Below are 17066 nucleotides of genomic sequence, written 5' to 3'. Positions count from 1 at the left end.
TGTTGTAAGGTAACGATTTAAATGTTTGAACTTGGATGCTGTTTAGAAAGGTGTCAGCTTTCTGTCAGCCCTGGGGAATAGTTGGAAGGAATTTTCAGAGATAGAGTTGTGTTGTGATGAATTGGCTTGGCACCTTGCATGCTGTACCATTGCCCTCTGCTGGCTGGCACCTCTGTGCTGCTGCTGCTGCTGCTTGCAGAAGGGATCTTTTTTCTGGCTCAGCTAGCCTGCCATGATGCTTTTTTTTTTTCCTTCCTTTTTTTTATGAGTCTGAACCAAAGGTTATGATTTCTTTCTCTGAAATTGCATTTGTGGTCCTCATTGACGTGTGTGTGTATGTGTATATATATATACACACACACGCTTGACTTTAGTAAAGCTCTAGGTCTGGATGCTGCATGTTCTGTAGTGTGGCAATGCCAGGGGAAGCAGGACCTCCCTGGTATATTAGGAAGGGGGTGGGCAGGGAGTCAGAAAGTAGTTGCATGGGGTGGTGTAACCCAGAACTGCAAAGCCGAGTGCTCCGTTCACCCTGGCAATGATAGCAGTCGCCGTGCACAGGCTCAGAGCCCCGCTGGTGTTTCTTTGTGACAGTGGGAAGAAATGGGACTTGAGCCTATGTGGACCTGTCAAGGGAGAGGTTCGCAGGTAACATTTTTTTCAAATGCCCACATGCGATGCGGGAACCTGAGCTCCTCTCTGCACTCAGTGCCTTGTGAGGTTATCAGGATCCGAGCCATCTCTGAAATGGAGTTTAGGTCTTTCACAGTCTCACTTTGTGCCCCGTTGCTGCGTGAGCAGGTTCCTGTCGCCTCTGCCCAGACAGGAGCCTCGTGCCAGGGGAGTAAGGATCGAGTGGCTATAGGCTCTCCGGTATTCGGCTCCTGGCCCTGGGAGCTCCTCCATATTGCCTATACGTGGACAGCTATGGAGTTCTCTTGTGCTCCTTCACGCGTCACTCCAGAACGAGTTCGCTCAGGGCAAGGTGCTGACTTAGAGCCTTTGTGAAGCCTCTCCGTGCTGAGCACGGTAGCGTGAGAATTAGGCCAACAGCTGGAAACTACAGCAAAGCAGTAGGGTTTGGTGAGATCTGGGAACAGGTGACCCATTTTGATTTGGCATAACTGCACAAATGCAGGGTAAGACCTGCTTGTCTTACAGGTTATTATCTGAGTGATGAAGAGCTGTAAAGCTCACTTCTTGTCTGGGCATAATTTAATATTTCAAGAGGCCATTTGCATTAACGGAAGCCAGCTAGCCCCTCTTCAATTATGAATTACATCGTAAGAATAAGGAAAATTATGTGTTTTTCCTGGTAAGTATTCTCATACCTTTGAGGATGTCTGTAAATTCACAGGAAAAGCTTATTCTTAAATTGGAGGTCAAAATTAAAACACTGTCTTACAATACTAGGTTCTGTAAGATCCTCTTTGCTTTCATCCCTTTTTAGCTACACAGGTTGAACTTCAGGATTTAGATAACCTTCATAGAAGATCATCCATGCTTGCTTATTAGAAAGCGAATTAACAAAACCATTTTAAATGAAGTTGGGTTCAATCACTGACACTTTTTTATTGAATACCGTTGGATCCCAAAAACTTATGTGGTTTAGGAAAAAGGATTAGTCTTCAATTAGTTTTCAAACATGCAGTTTATGATGGGGTGGAAAACATACTAGGAGTTTGGAGAAATGCAGTGCTCGGATCCACAGGAGATGAAGGGCATCCAGAGTGCCGCTGCTCTGGATGGCTGTGCTTCGGGCTCATTTGGTGCCAAACAAGCCACCCAAAACTCGGCTGCCTAAGGCAGAGCCGTTCTCTGGAGGTGGTCAGGGTTTTGCCCTCCTTCTCACACCTCCTTACCTTCCCCACCGCGGTCCCACAAGCAGGAGCTGGTGCAGGGTCGGAGGACTCTCTCCTGGAGGTGTCTCCACTGGGTGCTCTCTCAGGGATGCGGAAAGCAGGAGACTGGCTCCAAAGGGGATGGATGGCAGCTCGCTGGGGCTCAGGCAGGAGCGTCGGCGGCCGTGGCCAGGTGGGATCTCCTCGGGCGTGTGGTGGCTGCCTCTTTCCAATGGAGCCTTGCTAGTATTTCCTATCTGGTGAGCGAGTAACGCCTAGCAGGCGCGCATCGCTTAATTCTGTCTTAAACGTATGCATTATCAGATGCCCAACAGTTGCTTCGCAGTTGCTCGCTCTCAGTAACGTTTCCTGCCTGATAAAAAATGAAGGAGGAAACAGAGTCGGCCTTTTTTAAGAGGAAGCTGGGGCTTTGTTTGCTGCGGGCTGGGGCTGAGGGGCTGGGTGCTCAATAGAGGGCACCACAGCCCAGGCTGTCGTCCCCCGCCTCTCAGCTCCTGGGGTGGTTTTTTTTTTCTTCCCCTTGCTCTCATGATGTGATGTAAATGGGCAGAGTAAATTTGTCGAAAACAAAATCGGAGTGTTAACCTTCCACACACATGCGAGTGTGCATCTGTCATTGTATTAGGTTACAGTAGATACAGGAAATCTTTAGTTAGGATTAAGTTGTAGTGTTCAGCCATATGTTGTTCTCCTCCAGCAGAACAGTGTATAATATACCTAATAAAATCATGTTGAAGAAAACCAGATTTTGGACCTTGTCCAAATAAGACAAAACACATGTTTTGTCTTTTGTAAATGTTCTTGCCATAACACAGGGAAGGAGGAATACTCCTCGTATAGTATCCAACATTTCCTCAAAAATGACATTATTTCTTTTGGTTGTAAAGTGACGTTTTTTGGCCCTGCTTCTTTAAAGGTCTAGAGATCACGAGCATTTACTGAAAGCTTACAAACAAAGATTCACATGGCCATGAATAAAAAATGGTTTTATTATCTCTAATTCAAATGTAGAGCCTTATCCTGCAGCCCCCTTAATCACATAAGCAGTCATTATGCATGTGAGCAATCTGGCTGAGAGGAGTGAGATCTCTGACAAGTAATGACTACTGATGGGATCAAGACTTGCAGGATTTAGCCTTTCGTTCTTATTCCAGGCGTGCACAGAAAGTCTGTTGTTCTCTTAAATACGCCCGGCCAGTTCATAGGAATTATCACCGTGAGCCATGACTCTTCCATTAGCGCGACGGCAGCGAGAGCTGATTTACATCGCGGTAACCGCAGCTTTGCACTGACGCTGGCTGTAATAAAACTGTTTGAGAAGCACCGGGCGTGCTACTGGTTGTGTTCAAACTGCGCACGCGTTCAGCCTCTGCTAAGACATCCGAGTATTAATGTTATGACACTCCGCCTTCCCTCTTGCCTTTTTAATTCGTTAGGTTGTGTTTTGTAATTTTGAATTCTTTTTTTTAAAGTCCTTGGAGCTGAATCTATTTTTTAGATCTACAACCGTTCACACAGTGAGTCCCCAGGACAGTGAAAGCCCTGGAGAGCAACTGCTATTCCAGCAATTAATACCGCTAGTAACATCTGGTGACAAATGTATGGTTATTTCCTTGAAGAAGGAGTATTTTGAACAGGAAAGCATAATGCTTACGGATAGCGCAGAATTTATTTTTCATTTTGATTGCTTGAAGGATGCAATTAAAAAGCAATCTAACCTGTTGGTTCAGATGGGGGGGGAGAAAGCAGAAGTTATTTTTTAATTAAAAGAAAGAAGAAATGCTTCAAGGGTATGACTGGGTGAAAGGTGTTCATATATTTGCTTTCAGGATGGTTTTAAATGGCCTGCAAAACGCATTGAGTGTTTGGTCCCTTCCCCCCTTCTGAACATATATACATACACACACTCACACACACATATATGTATATACATGTGTGTGTGTGATTAGCTTTATGAACATCTTTCCATTTCTTCGCCTTGGTTTCTCTTCACTCCTTTCCCCTCCAGATGGCACTATGAAGCAGAAAAGAAAATTACTGTGAAATAATGAGTCCAATGTAAAGTAAAATTGGAAATTGAATTATAGCTGCAGAAAAAGGACAGTAGCCTTGAGGTCCTGATCAGTCTGCACTCTTATCACTTTTGTTTGCTGTTCCATGTGTTAGGTTACTGCCGAGTTAATAACAGTGCTTTAGCAGTTCAAGGCTTAGCAGAATTGTACTGGACATGAAATAAAGCTAAAATGAATTTGTGTCCAATATCATTGACATTAGTGCTCATTACCTCTCTGGTGTAATGCCTCAAACCATCTAAAATCAATTTTAAAGATTACCCATTATTTTATAAAGAAAATAAAATACATTTCAAACAGCAACAGAGCTGTAAGTGTGGTGTAATCTCATGAACAGTTAGTTACTTGTGTTTTCGCTGGTTGGCAGGAAACTTTTGAAGGTACGGCAAGAGGAAAATCTGTGAAACTAAATGCCATCCACAGAATTTAATGTCTTGGCTTTTTGCTGGGTTACTTGCTATTAGACACGCAAATGTTAGAATTGCAGAAATGTGCATCCCCTCATTGTGCTCATAAGCCTGGGAAAAAACAGTAACTCTAGTTACTCTACGGTAAACTCCAGCATGTTATTTTTCTTTTTTTTCCTTTTTCTTTTTTCTTTTTTTTTTTAAAGAGGAAGAAAAGAGGAAGGAGAGTATTTACTCCCCCAATTGCATAAACTATAAATGTGGATTTATTGTGTGGAATGATACTTTTTCTTTTAGTTTTTGTTGCAATGTTTGTTTTTGTTTGGAATGTATGTTTATCAAGAGTCAAGGCTGAAATTCTCTTTTAGTGGCCGCTGAATGATGGCTTTTCAAACTGTATTCATGAAGCTGGTGCTGTCAAGGTGTGTAGACCTGTAAATTCCGTGTGTTGAATAATTTTTACACAGTATTTGCTGGCTTCTTTTAGACTACGAAGAAGTTTTTCTGTATATTAATACACTGCATGCATTGATTTTACAGATGTCTCTTTGCTGTGTTTGTTTTTAAGTAAAATTGTGAGAATTTAGATTGGATTAAAAAGGCTTTCTCTAGGTATGAAAGTGTGCTTATTTTGAACTTCAGCAAAATCTGGTCCTTCTCAGACTGAATTTCCAATGCACCTGGTAGATCATTAGGGTTATTGCAGACATTTCCTCATCGGAAGGTGTCAAAGTTTGAGTTACTTGGTTGAGACTGTGTGTGTGTTTACCTAGGCAAATGAAGTGTGCTTGTACACAAATATCCCACATTTTCAGTTAGATATCTCTCATTACTTATTTTGATTTGACAGATTTTTGTAGGCTTAGGTGAAGCCAGAAATCCTTTAGTGTATTTATTAAACGTTATTGTAATGTTGGCCACTTTAGAGAACAGTTTTCAGAACGTATTTGTGTTTTAAAACATTACAGTCCAAACACACCATTAATCTTATTTGAGAGAAGGAACTAATCAGTTATACTTTTCATTTTAGTCAGAGTACCTATAGAATGCAATATTTCTTTCTGCTCTTGCTAGTTCTTACATTAATGTCATCTCGTTTGCTACTGCATAGCAATGACTTTTTTTGGTAACAACTGTAACCTAAATGGGTAGAAATAGGTAAATACTGACTCTTAATAGTTTTGATTTGTTTAAATTTTAACTTAACAAATTTAATTTGTTAAAAATTTTAATAATTTTTGGTGGAGCACTGTTTGGCATGGTCGTAGGCTCTGATGACTTTATTACATGAGTAAAATTACATGTACATATAAAAAAAAGAGTCATTTGTTAATCATTCTAGGATTTGTGTATTAAAGAATTCCTTCTTTAGAGAAATGTTGCAGCAAAGTTGCCCCCTCCGTCCCCCCTCCCCCTGCCAAAATAATGATGATGATCCTCAATTCTCAGTCCTTGTAAAAGTATCTCCACAACTTTCTGTGTTACTGGAATGTACTGCATTTTGTTTACTTTCACTTGATGTAAGTAAATACTCTGTGCTAAATTTATATGAAGACTTAATTTAAAATACATATAAACCAAAGACTACAATGGACTTTTGAAAAGAATAGCTGGAATGAAATAGTATTTAAGTTTCCCTGAAAACTGTTTGTTTCCCTGAAAAATTTAAATCAGCGTTCAGTATTAGCATTTTCATTCTAGCTTAAATGTACGCATATTTGTAAAAGTGTAAATTATTCTGGCTAGTGTTGGCTCTGTTGTTTACAGGTCTTTCAAAGTCCTGACACTGCGTGTGTATGAAGTCCTCTGTCTCCGTACACACTTCTTTCCCTCACCAAAGAAATTGGTGACTTGTAATTTTTAAAAAAGCTTAGCTATTAAAAAAAAAAAAAAGACTTCTCAAATGGAGACCAAATTTTCGTAAGAGTATATGCCTCCAACTGCCTAAAAATCATTAATTGATCCATGTGGTAATAACAGATGGTTAAATGGAAGAAATGTCCTTGAAGTTATTCTAATAGCAGATGTGCCTAACTATTAGCTTCGTGTTTTTACTCACCTAAAGTTCCAAATAATGTAATAAGAAAGTAACACACACCTAATCATTTTAATATGTTCATTACCTTCTGTTACTGATTTAGGATTCATCTGAAAACTTAAAAGCAGGACATCATTTAGAATTTGCTCTGGTAAAACACTTCAGAATATATGTGTGTATGTGCATCTGTGTAAGAACATTTGACTTTTTTTCTTTTTCCAGGATCCTACAAGACGCATTATTGCTTTCAGACAGTAGGCTTCACCTCTTCTTACAGACTCAGCTAAGCCCAGAAGATATGGAGGCTTGTGTGTCTGGACAGACCAAATACTCTGTTGCCGATGCGATTCATAAGTTCGCCTCTTTGAACAGACGCTTTCCTGTAGAAGATGAAGAGAGAAAAAAAGGAAAAAACGATGCGGACTCTGATTCAGAGAGGTGATTTCTGTATTTCCTTACTTTCTGAGATTGTATATACATACATACATACGCGCATGCCTCACTTTTTTTGTTGATGTAATACTAAGATAATGAAAAAATTAATTGACTGAGATTTTATTGAGCTGTGACAGCTCATCATAGAAGTCTTCACACACACCTCCACACTGAATTAATGAATGCAGTAGAAATTCAATTATCTGCATTCTGATTATGTGAATTTCATTTAGTCAGACTTGAATTATTCGCGTTTAAATTATCTTGCTAAAAAAATATCCAACTGCACTCCAAATGGCTAATTAAAAGTCCAAATTTCCTGTCTCTCTTTGTGACTGGAGATAATTAAAGTTCTCCTCTGTTACTCAGGCTTTGAGTGTGTTGTGAAAACCAATTTCCTCCTTTTATTTTTTTTTTTTCCTCTCCCCTTTTCTGCAGTTCATCCTCCGGGCTCGGACCTCGTGATGACAGCATTTCATGTGGATGTAAAGCAAGCCCAGCTTCTGAAGAATCATGAAAAATCATTCCTGTATTGCTATCTTAAGGACAGTCCAAAGCAGTTTTTGCTCTGTTTACTGGTTATGCACACCACGTAAACACGGCTGGGTGGTAACGTGTACCTGAAAGACGCATCGTCAATACAACCATATATCCTTACAAAATTTTCAAAACGGACCTTGATACTATTTCTTTGTTGATTTATTATGTATGTTGATTCAGGTCTACACGCTACGTATTACATTCAGGGTTTTGTGACTATTAAAATCTCAGTATTGGGTAAGTCACGCTCTGCTGACATATGTGGCAGTTAAAATATTTCCCTTAGTGAGTGCATGTCTCGGATCTGGAAAAATAAAGATGACTTAATTCCTCAGCTTAAAAGTTGGTATATCATATTAAATATATTCAAAGCATCTTTTTGTAATTTGCATCAGAGAAGTTTCATCTTTAGAAGTCATCTGACATTGGTGATGAAATTACATACCCCACAAGGTATTCACTTTTTAAAGTAGCTCAGCAACATCAGCAAAACAACATTTGTACAAACTATATGCCGCTGACAATTTGAGATATAAATATATCTTCCTCTGGTCTTTCTGCAATGTTTGTGGAAAGCTTGGTTTTATCATGCATAAGAACTGAAGGCCAAAATTCTTGAGCATGGTTGCTTAGAAGTTAGAAATATTAATAAAAATGACGTCATTTCTAGGCTTGCTGGAGATTCTCGGTTCACAGGGAATTACAGATACTCGTTCCCAGTGAAAATCCTGGATGAGGTCCATTGCAACCCACGGCTGAATTTTGCATCGACCTCGCTAGGGCCAGGATTTCACCCAGCATGTTTAACTTTAGGCACTCATATTTGAAGACACCAGGAGAGATGTTTTAGTTTAGCAGTTTAAAGGGAGAGTAGATGATGATAATCACGCAGCTGTAACATGCTGTACGGACGTGGACCTCTCCACTCTTTGGGAGTAACAGGAGCTGCTGATTTCATTGCGGCTGTAGTTAACACGTTGGAGTATTGACTTTTTCACAAACAAAAGGCAGGCTTGAACACAACTTCGTAACCACCAACACTTATTTTGATTAAACGTCAGTTTTGCTCTTTATTGTTAACAGCAGCTGCGTAGTGTCTTGTCCCAGATTCTGTCAAAGGAATATGTTTCACTGTGGTGTTGTATTTATATTTGACATTTAACTGCTATTAAAAAGAGCTTGGGGGTCTGATCACCCTAGCAAAGCTCCCATTAACTTCAGTGCTGTAGTTACCAGCCTAGAAATGGATTTTTTTTTTTTTTTTTTTTTAAGAATTCTGTGGATATTTTCAAAGAAGGAGCATTTTAAACCTGTGAATTACAGAAAGAATAGATTATTAAATGGCCAGATAATAAAGGTTAGCATAGGCGTGTGTGGGCAGGCTTTTTTAAAGCATCCAGCTGGGAATCTGTGTAATTTTAGAAACATGTTTTAATAGCCCGAGGATAGCATCTCTTAGGTAACTACTTTAAGCCACCGTATTTTGTTGATGGTAGCACTTTTATAAGATAAATACCCGTGTTTCTTTTTGCTCAGTCTTACTGAATTGCACAAATGTATCTATTCACCTTCTCAGCTTGTGTGTGAGTTAGCAGCAAAGCTATTTTAATGTAAAAGTGATAACATTTAATTAAAGCAACAAGTTATCACAAAAAGTAGCTTAAAAAAGAGCTATTATTGCCAGGCAGAGATGTTTGATTACTTAACTTTTTTTTTTTTTTGAGCAGGCACATTACAAGAAAAATTGTTTAGGAAATTTATTTAAAAGATGGGAAAAATATAGAAACAAAACCTGGAAGAATGGCTGAGAAATAAATTAATGTTTTTATTTAACACAATATTAGGGTAGTGGTTCTTTTATTTTGTTTTAAGAGATTGAGCTAAACTCTTGAAGCACTTTACAATTCTGGCCTACTAACACGTCCTCAATATCTGACAAAAATTACAGAAGTACAAGGTTTGGAGAGCTTTTGTGGCTATTTTTTAATTCTAGGAGCTTATCTGTATGCCAGTGAGTGTTTTTGAAATTTAGATATTTCTGAAATAAATATTTGTTTTCTAATAGTTCTGTTGTTGTTCTGTGATTTTCTTCGTCACCCTTTTCAAAAATTCTAAGACTACTATAACGGAACTTTCTTCCCAGCTTTGACAGAAATTAGTTTAAATATTTCTTTTGAATGCTGTTTGTATGGCTAGTATTACTGGAATTTTTCTTATTAAAAGAAAAGGAAAAGTATTCTATGTTCTAGTATGTCTTCTTTTTGTATCAGCTGTATGTAATAGCATATAAATGCTTTAAGACATTTTGTTTAATTTGGAACATTTAAATGTAACTGTTACAAATTTTAAAAACCCAATTTTTAATGTCTTTTATGACTTCAATGATTTGGTGATTTTTTTCAACACTTTGTAATTTTGATTCAGTTGATCACTGGTATTTTGATTCCCATTTTTTAGTTGTCAATAATGCTGATATTTCGTACTAGTTTTTTAAATAGGCTAATATCGTGTTTGTAATATCTAATTACTGTTGCTAATTCTAATTGCAATAATTCTGCACTCAGAAACTTTGCTTTATCTTTTGCTTAGAACTTTATAGTCTCATTTTTATGATTTCTTAAAAGCTTTTAAGTAATTAGAAAGTATAGCATTTATCTTGTGTTTAAACCTGCCAGTAAGGTTTCCTTTATTTCAATATCAATATCCTAATCACTTCATGACTTCCCATATATAACTACTGTACTATTTTTGTGATATGTGTGTGTGTATGTGTGTGTGTGTATATGTATATATATACACACACATACACACATTAAGTGGTGTTTGGTTTTGGTTTTGTTGTTACTGGTTTTTTAGAAAATACAAACAAGTGAAAATAACTCCAGTCGTGTATCAAATTCTATAACGTGAAACTTCAGGATATTGTAAACTAGTATTAGGCAACCTGTTACTTACAGTGTCATTGAAATATACTTTCAAGAAGGATGAGAAAAATTGTCTTTTGGAAAGAAAATTTTCATTTAAATAGCAGTGCAGTTTTATAAGCGTTGAGAAAATTTATACCCTTAAATGTCCCACCATTTAACACTGCAAAATTCTGTGTCCAAGTCTTTTTTTGGCATGTGATATATTGACATTTTTTCCAGAGCAATATTTAAATTACATAAGTACACAGTATTTGTGACTTGCTCCGTTGTGAAATACAAGGTACAACTGAACTCAGGCTGTTCAGGGGTGGGAAGAATAAAACCTGTACGTTTCTGTGCTGTCCCTCTGTGATTGCAAGAGCAGGAGCGGTGCTAATGCCCAGGGCATTTACCTTTCTCCGCTAGCTTGTACAGTGTTGCAAAAATGTAAATCGTTATTTCCAGTAGCGGATTGGTTCTTTTCAAGAAAGGCCTAAATGCTTTAGGAAAGACACGGTTATTCTCTTCTTCGATGTTAAAAATACTCTGTAACGTGTTAAATCGCTTCTTCGCCTTCTGGGATAAAAACCCCTTAGAAAATTATTCGAGTGACCTTATAACACAGAAATCACACTTTCCCCTTGAGGCTTAACCCCCCGCATTTTTAATTCGCGAGGCACCCCTAGCACACGCGTGGGTGTTTCCGTGTGATGCTGCTGAAGCTGTCGCTCGGCGGGCGGCGGGGCTCTGCCGCCGCGCTGCCCGGCAGCGGCTGCTCTCGCGGGGTAAAAACCTTAATAAATAAAAAAAAGGGGGAAAACCAGAAAAGGCAGGCAGCACCCCAGGTCGCGCTCCCCGGGGCGCCGGGAGGCAGGAGCGCCGCTCCTCGCCGCTGCGCCCCCGGCCCGGCGCTTCCCCGCGCCCCGTCCCCTCCCGGCCCTGCCCCGGGGCCGCCGGCCGCGGAGCGAGAGCCTTACCTGGGGCCACCGATCCTCTCCGCCCCGCTCCGCTCCGCTCCGCCCCGCCCGGCAGGGGCTGCCGCCCCCCCGGCGCACGCCTCGGCTCGCGGCGGCGGGGTGCGCGCCGGCCGGCGGCCGCGTGCGCGCACGCGTGTGCCCGCGCGGGCCCGCGCTCGCGGCGGGGGGCGGCTGTCAGGGGGCGAAGCCGCCCGGCCTTGATCCGGTAACTCGTGGCAACCGCAGCCCATGGCAACGGCGGGGGGGGGTGGCCGCCCGCGCTCCAGCAGCGCCCCCTCCCCATCCCCGCGCCCACGCACGGCCGCGGAAGGCGCCAGACCGGCTCTCCCCGCGGGGGGGGGGCGCGGGGACCGGCTCCGCGACCCCCCGGCAGCCCGCTGTTGCGCCCCCCGCCGCCCCGGGGTCCCTCCTACCCCCCCCCGCGCAGGCGGCGCCCCCGCCCCGCGCCACCCCCGGCCGCGCCCGCCGCGGCGCGCCGCCAGGGGGCGCTGTGGGTCAGCGAGAAGCGCGCAGCCGGGCGGGGCGCGGAGCGGGGCGGCGACCCCCGCGCTGAGCGCGCGCCGCATCCCCGCGGCTTTCCGCGGGGGCTGTAAAATATTCCTCGTTTATTTCTCGGTGTTACTGCTCCCCACCCCCCCTCCCGTCGCCCCTCCCGTCGCCGCCCGGGTCCGCAATCAGGCAAAGCAGGGAGGCGCCCCCCGCGCTAGGGATGGGGCTCAGCCGGGGGGGCGGGGGGCTGCACCTGCCCCCCCGCCCCCCACGGGGAAGCCCCCGCCGCCCCCCACGCACCGGCCCCCACGGCACGGCAGCGCCGGGCTCCGCAATTTCTAAAATAAAAAAAAAAAAAAAAATCTTTTAGAATTTTTTATATTTTTTATACAAAAGCAATTAGGGGCCAGCGCAAAGGCAAGGCGTGACATTTACCCGGCTCTGTGGCAGGCAGGCCGCGCTGAAATGGAGGCCTTTCTGCGGAACAACAGGAGCCAAAAGGCCTTGTGTCACCCGGTTATGTAAGACACAATCTCGCCTGAAAATGCACAATGAATCGGGAAGGATTTATGTAATTAATTGACCAGTCTTAACCTGTTATCGTGATGTAAGGAATTTGGAACTCATTAATTTGGGCCCTGACAGATTTCATATTAGAGCTGGCAAATATGGATTGAGCCTCTTATTCTTGTAGCAGCTGGAATTTCCATGACAGTGAGGATTAGTGAAGAAGACCTATTGCTCGAGTCAAACTGCCTCTTTTGTAATCAGCAGCCCTGCTCTGCATTAAAGGGGTAATGGGAAAGAGAAAAAAAAATAAATACCAAAAGGAAAAAAAAAAAAAGAGATAAATGTATTCATGTATGGAGCAGAGCAGGGGGAGGGAGAGGAGGGACGTATCCTGGTGAGTGCAGGCACCAGAGTGGTGCTCTCCCGGCCCCGTGGCAATGAAAACACCGCGAAGGCAGCCCTGGCACGGTGGAAGGGGAAGGCACCTGAATGTCAGGTCTGCAGCATTAGTGTGGGGCTTGCTGCCTCTCGGCCAGACCTTCAGATGGAGCCTCCTGGGAGCCACCGACCACCTGGAGCTGCAGCATCAGAGGTCCCAGGAATGTGCTCTGGGCTGCCAAGGGCTGGAGGGATTTAGGGATAGAGGTGTTTGGGTTGTGATCCTGGGGAGGTGGGGACCGGGAGGTACCTGTCTTCCAGCCCAGACCGTGATGCCTTCCCCAGGGGGGAAAAGGATGCTCAAGGCAGGTAAGGGGGAGATCCGGGGGCAAGGACAGGCCTCCATGCTGCCAGGGCGAGGGTGACTCTGCACATGATGTGCCTCAACTTCCCACATACAAAGATGAGAGGAAGAAAACTCCCTTTGTCTGCTGGTTCACGACAACCTCTCAGTACAGTTTTTCACGGTGCCTGGCTGGGGAGGGCCCTCATCCCATTATCATTTCTAGGCATTGATGTAATAACATCAGGTGCAGACTGTATGGAAACAGTCTAGGGGCTTTTATTTTCTCTCCTGGCAACCTGTTAATGGCTGCGCTGGTAGTGAACACAGTTGTTAAAAATTACTTTAAAAGGTTTCCATGAGACATCATCATATTTCTCCCTGCAAAGTGTTTACCTACTCTTGTGACAAATGCCATGCAAAGATGGAGGGGTATTTCTCCTTTTCCCTTTGTTTCTTTGCTTTATGCTTTTTGGTAGTTGAACATTTCCCTTCCACAATCGCTTAGATCCACCATTTGTTCCTTGTGGTCATTTCTGCATAATAACCAGGAGAAGGGAAAAGATATAAAACAGGGGGAATTGACAGTAAAACCACAATTGTTTGCAAAGACTGTAATGGCAAATGCAGATTAAAACTAAAACGCAGCAAATAAGGCCTATGTGGCTCGAATCCTCTGGTCAACCTTGTCCATGTGCATATTGGCCTTGTCTCCCATCACTGTGCCAGGATGGTTATATGAATTCTGGTACCAAAACTCAAGCATTCAGTCCTAAATTTGGGAATCTCCATGGGATTGAGCGCGTGGTGCTGGAGACCTGCCCTTACCAAATTGCAAACTCTTTGGAGAAGGGCTACTGTGTCCTCCTTGGGGGGGTGGAGGCTAAATCTAGCTCCGTGGTAGCCTTTACATTGCTCTCATAGTTGTCAGCTAATAATCTGGATCATAGCTTTAATCTACTTGATTTAAAACAAAAAAAAAACCAACCCAGACTAATAGATTACAATTTGATTGTGCTCCTTCAAAGAATATCTTTTGTCTTACTGCCTCCTGATAAATTAAAAAATCTTCACACATGTCAACTAGCTCAGATTTCCCCCAAAGGTAGGGAATAATTTCTCTTTTATGGTGGTACACAGACCCAACTCAGCCATTGTCTCACTGAGTCTGTCTTTGCTTTTTTTAATGATCAGGAGTGGCAAACCGCTCGGGTACTACTGCAGCTATAGGTTTTGCTCAAATGTTCCTCTTGTTAAAATGTTGATCAGGCACAGCTAATTTCCATGTTAAATGTGCCAGCATATGCCCGAGCTTAGAATTATTTCAAACAACAAACCAAAACCTTTTAAGTTTAAATGGATATTGTAATTATAAGTATTTGCACTTTCTCTGATTCCTTCCCAGGGATATATTTAAAATATGCCTGAGTGGTAGAACTTTCCTGTGACACCCATGATTTTGGGTGCTCCCAAATTTAAAGTTAGTATTTACTACTAGTATTTACTAGCATTTACTAGTTGGGGTTGGTTTTTTGCTTGTAGGTAAGAAAACAGTCATCAGCCGAGATGGGCGTTTTGCCAGATTCTTATTTTTATTTGATGGTTAATCAGAAAGCAAAGCAAAAACATGATATAGAAAACCAAATACAGAAAGAAGCCACAGCTAAACCTTCTGAACAAAAATATCTTTGCTGCAGATAACAATACAGAAGGCCTGTTTTAATTTATGTGCAAATCCTGAATGCAAATTTCAGAGTAGAAGTGGTTAAGAAATATCAAGCACTGATTCAATTGAAGCAGATGGAAAAAACTTTGTGCTGCTTATACTGGAGGTGAAAAAATTCTGTCTTCCGAATGGAACTCAGATTAAAAATGACATTCTTGTTTGAACCAATAGGTGGCCTTTTAGAATGTGCTATAGTTAATTTTTTTCCTGAAAACAGAAAAATGTCTGCTTTGAAGTAGAGAACATTTTCAAACAGTAATTTTCAAACACAGTGAAAATGTATTTTTGTTTCTGAAAGACAATAGGTAGGAGATGAAGTTTGGGATTTATTTCCTAGTATTCTAGAAGTTTTCGGTGTACTTATGTTTATGTTAAGTCCTGAGTCTTCAATGCATGCCGAAGATCAATAATAGCGTTGATAAAGTGGACTACAAAATCTATCCTTTCTTTTTTGTATGTTTGTGCTCTCAAAATGCCATATATTTCCAGTTTCTAAGACCTCTCATAGGTTCTTATTTCATGTTATTTACACAGGTAATTAGAACAGTTTTAAAAGAACAGTATCTCCTTGTGCTTCAGAAAAGGAGCACTTGTGATTTTTCAGAAGTCGCACCTCTGAGCTGAGTGTCAGGAATCTTGATTTTATTTTATTTCCTATATAAGCAACACATTCTTAAAAGGGTTTCTGCAAGGAAAAGGCAGCCAGCAGCCATAGGTGGCCAAGCTCTCTTAAAAGCCTGGGTCAGGTGAGGGTGTTATACACTTGAAAACAGAGCCCCGAGTTCTTCAGGACATCCTTCACTTGGGCCTGGATCCCCTGAGATATTTTAGCAGCTCACTCCATGAGTTGTGTTTTTCTGGATACACGACTATTTCTTGGGGTTTTTGCCAAATTTTGGGCTTGTGTTTTTATCCCTGTGAAGCCAGTGTGAGGCTGAGAGCTGGGCAGGTATCCCAGGGAGGCACCACCCTACGCCTGTCTTGCCCCTGCGGTCTTCTCCTGGTGTTCGCTGGAAGCCCCTGTCCGACAGCAGATTCAGAGTCACAGGGACCGCTGGTCTGATCCAGTTCTTATGTTCCTCAAAGGCAACAACCATCAGGTAGTAACAAATGACTTGGTCTGCACTTGGTCTAATTAAAGCACCATGAAATTGGGCTTTAATTAGAGACCTCAGTGTGCGACAGGAGTTCACCCACAAAGTCCAGTTGGTGTTCCCGTTTGTGTCCGCACACCGTTTTTTACTTCCGATGTTCATTTGAAGGCTCTGTGTTTTGAATTATGAGACTGAGGTACCTGAGGTTGGGGAGAGTATTTCTCAAAGGCTAACTTCAGCCTAGGGAGGCTGGTTCCTAACGAAATTTAGTTGCTCTGACTCATCCCCTGAAGGAGCCCATCACTCCCCCCAACATGTGAGAGCTTTGGGAGACCCGGTCCTATGATAGAAAAGTAACCCTATGAATGTCCACCTTGGGACAGTAGTACTTAGCCCCAAGAAATAACTGTGTTGGAACCTGTATATAGTAATAGGTTGGCGTCTTATTATGTGGCAAAAAAGGCCTTGTAAGTGCTGTTTATATGAATCTTCTCTTTTATTGCTATTTTCCACTCTATAAAAGACCCACAACTCTTGCTACTTCTAACGATCTAAGACATTGGGAGAGGAGGTGGGATATGACTGTCTATCCATCAAAATGTTGCCAACCCAGCTGCACAAAAAATGAAGTGTCTTAAGGCAAGTTTGGCTCCTGGACGGTTTGAATTTTTTGGGGAAGTCAAAGCTCCCCCTTGGCACCAGAGTGAGCACATCACTGGCTGGATATAGGAAGTTAATAATTCATCTGTGTTTATGATAAATCTTTCCTGTCTGGAGTCTCAAAGCCTTTTGCAATGAGGGATTAAGTCAGCCTTGCAATAAACAGGATCTACTATTTTACAGCTGGGGAAACTGAGGAACAGAGATGCGATGCACAGGGATGTATGGGTCGTCTGTTGCAGGTAAGGGAGGAACAAGGATCCTCCCGCTCGCTCCTGGGCTCCACTGCTTTACCTGCTGGGAGAGACAAAGAGCCACGTTCCTTGCAAAAAATCTCACCCCAGCTATCGGCACAAATTGTTTGTGAGCAGCAGCAGAGAGGCCCTAGTTTTTTATGTTTAACTTGAAACACCTGAAAGGGATTTGATTTTTGCTTCCAAGAGCTGTGCACTCTGGTGCTTGGAAACCAAACTCCCTCCGGCATCTGTTGCATCTAAAAATTTTGGGCTAATTATCCTTCGGGTTGCAGCATTCAGAACAGAGATTTATGTCTAATTTGGAAAAAGGGGGTTACTCACTCCTCTCGCTAATTAAAAAAGCAGAGGTTAGAAGAGAGAGGCAATTAGGGT

General features: G+C 42.4%; 1 protein-coding gene across 4 annotated transcripts in view; it reads left to right on the top strand.

Moving 5' to 3' along the window:
- The window catches only part of SNX10 (sorting nexin 10), a 35889-nt gene extending 26471 nt beyond the window's left edge, over window positions 1-9418 (top strand). For all 4 annotated transcript variants that reach the window (XM_075143513.1, XM_075143515.1, XM_075143514.1 and 1 more), the window contains 2 exons: window positions 6602-6817; window positions 7253-9418. In XM_075143513.1, the coding sequence (XP_074999614.1) occupies window positions 6602-6817; window positions 7253-7331 (295 nt within the window). In that variant the 3' untranslated portion in view covers window positions 7332-9418. The remainder of the gene's footprint in view (window positions 1-6601; window positions 6818-7252) is intronic.
- The last annotated feature ends 7648 nt before the right edge of the window (window positions 9419-17066 follow it).

The sequence above is a fragment of the Calonectris borealis genome, chromosome 2, assembly GCF_964195595.1.
Source record: "Calonectris borealis chromosome 2, bCalBor7.hap1.2, whole genome shotgun sequence".
Taxonomy (NCBI): Eukaryota; Metazoa; Chordata; class Aves; order Procellariiformes; family Procellariidae; genus Calonectris; species Calonectris borealis.
The sequence above is the reverse complement of the archived record's forward strand: the minus strand, read 5'-3'. Positions and strand labels throughout refer to the sequence as shown.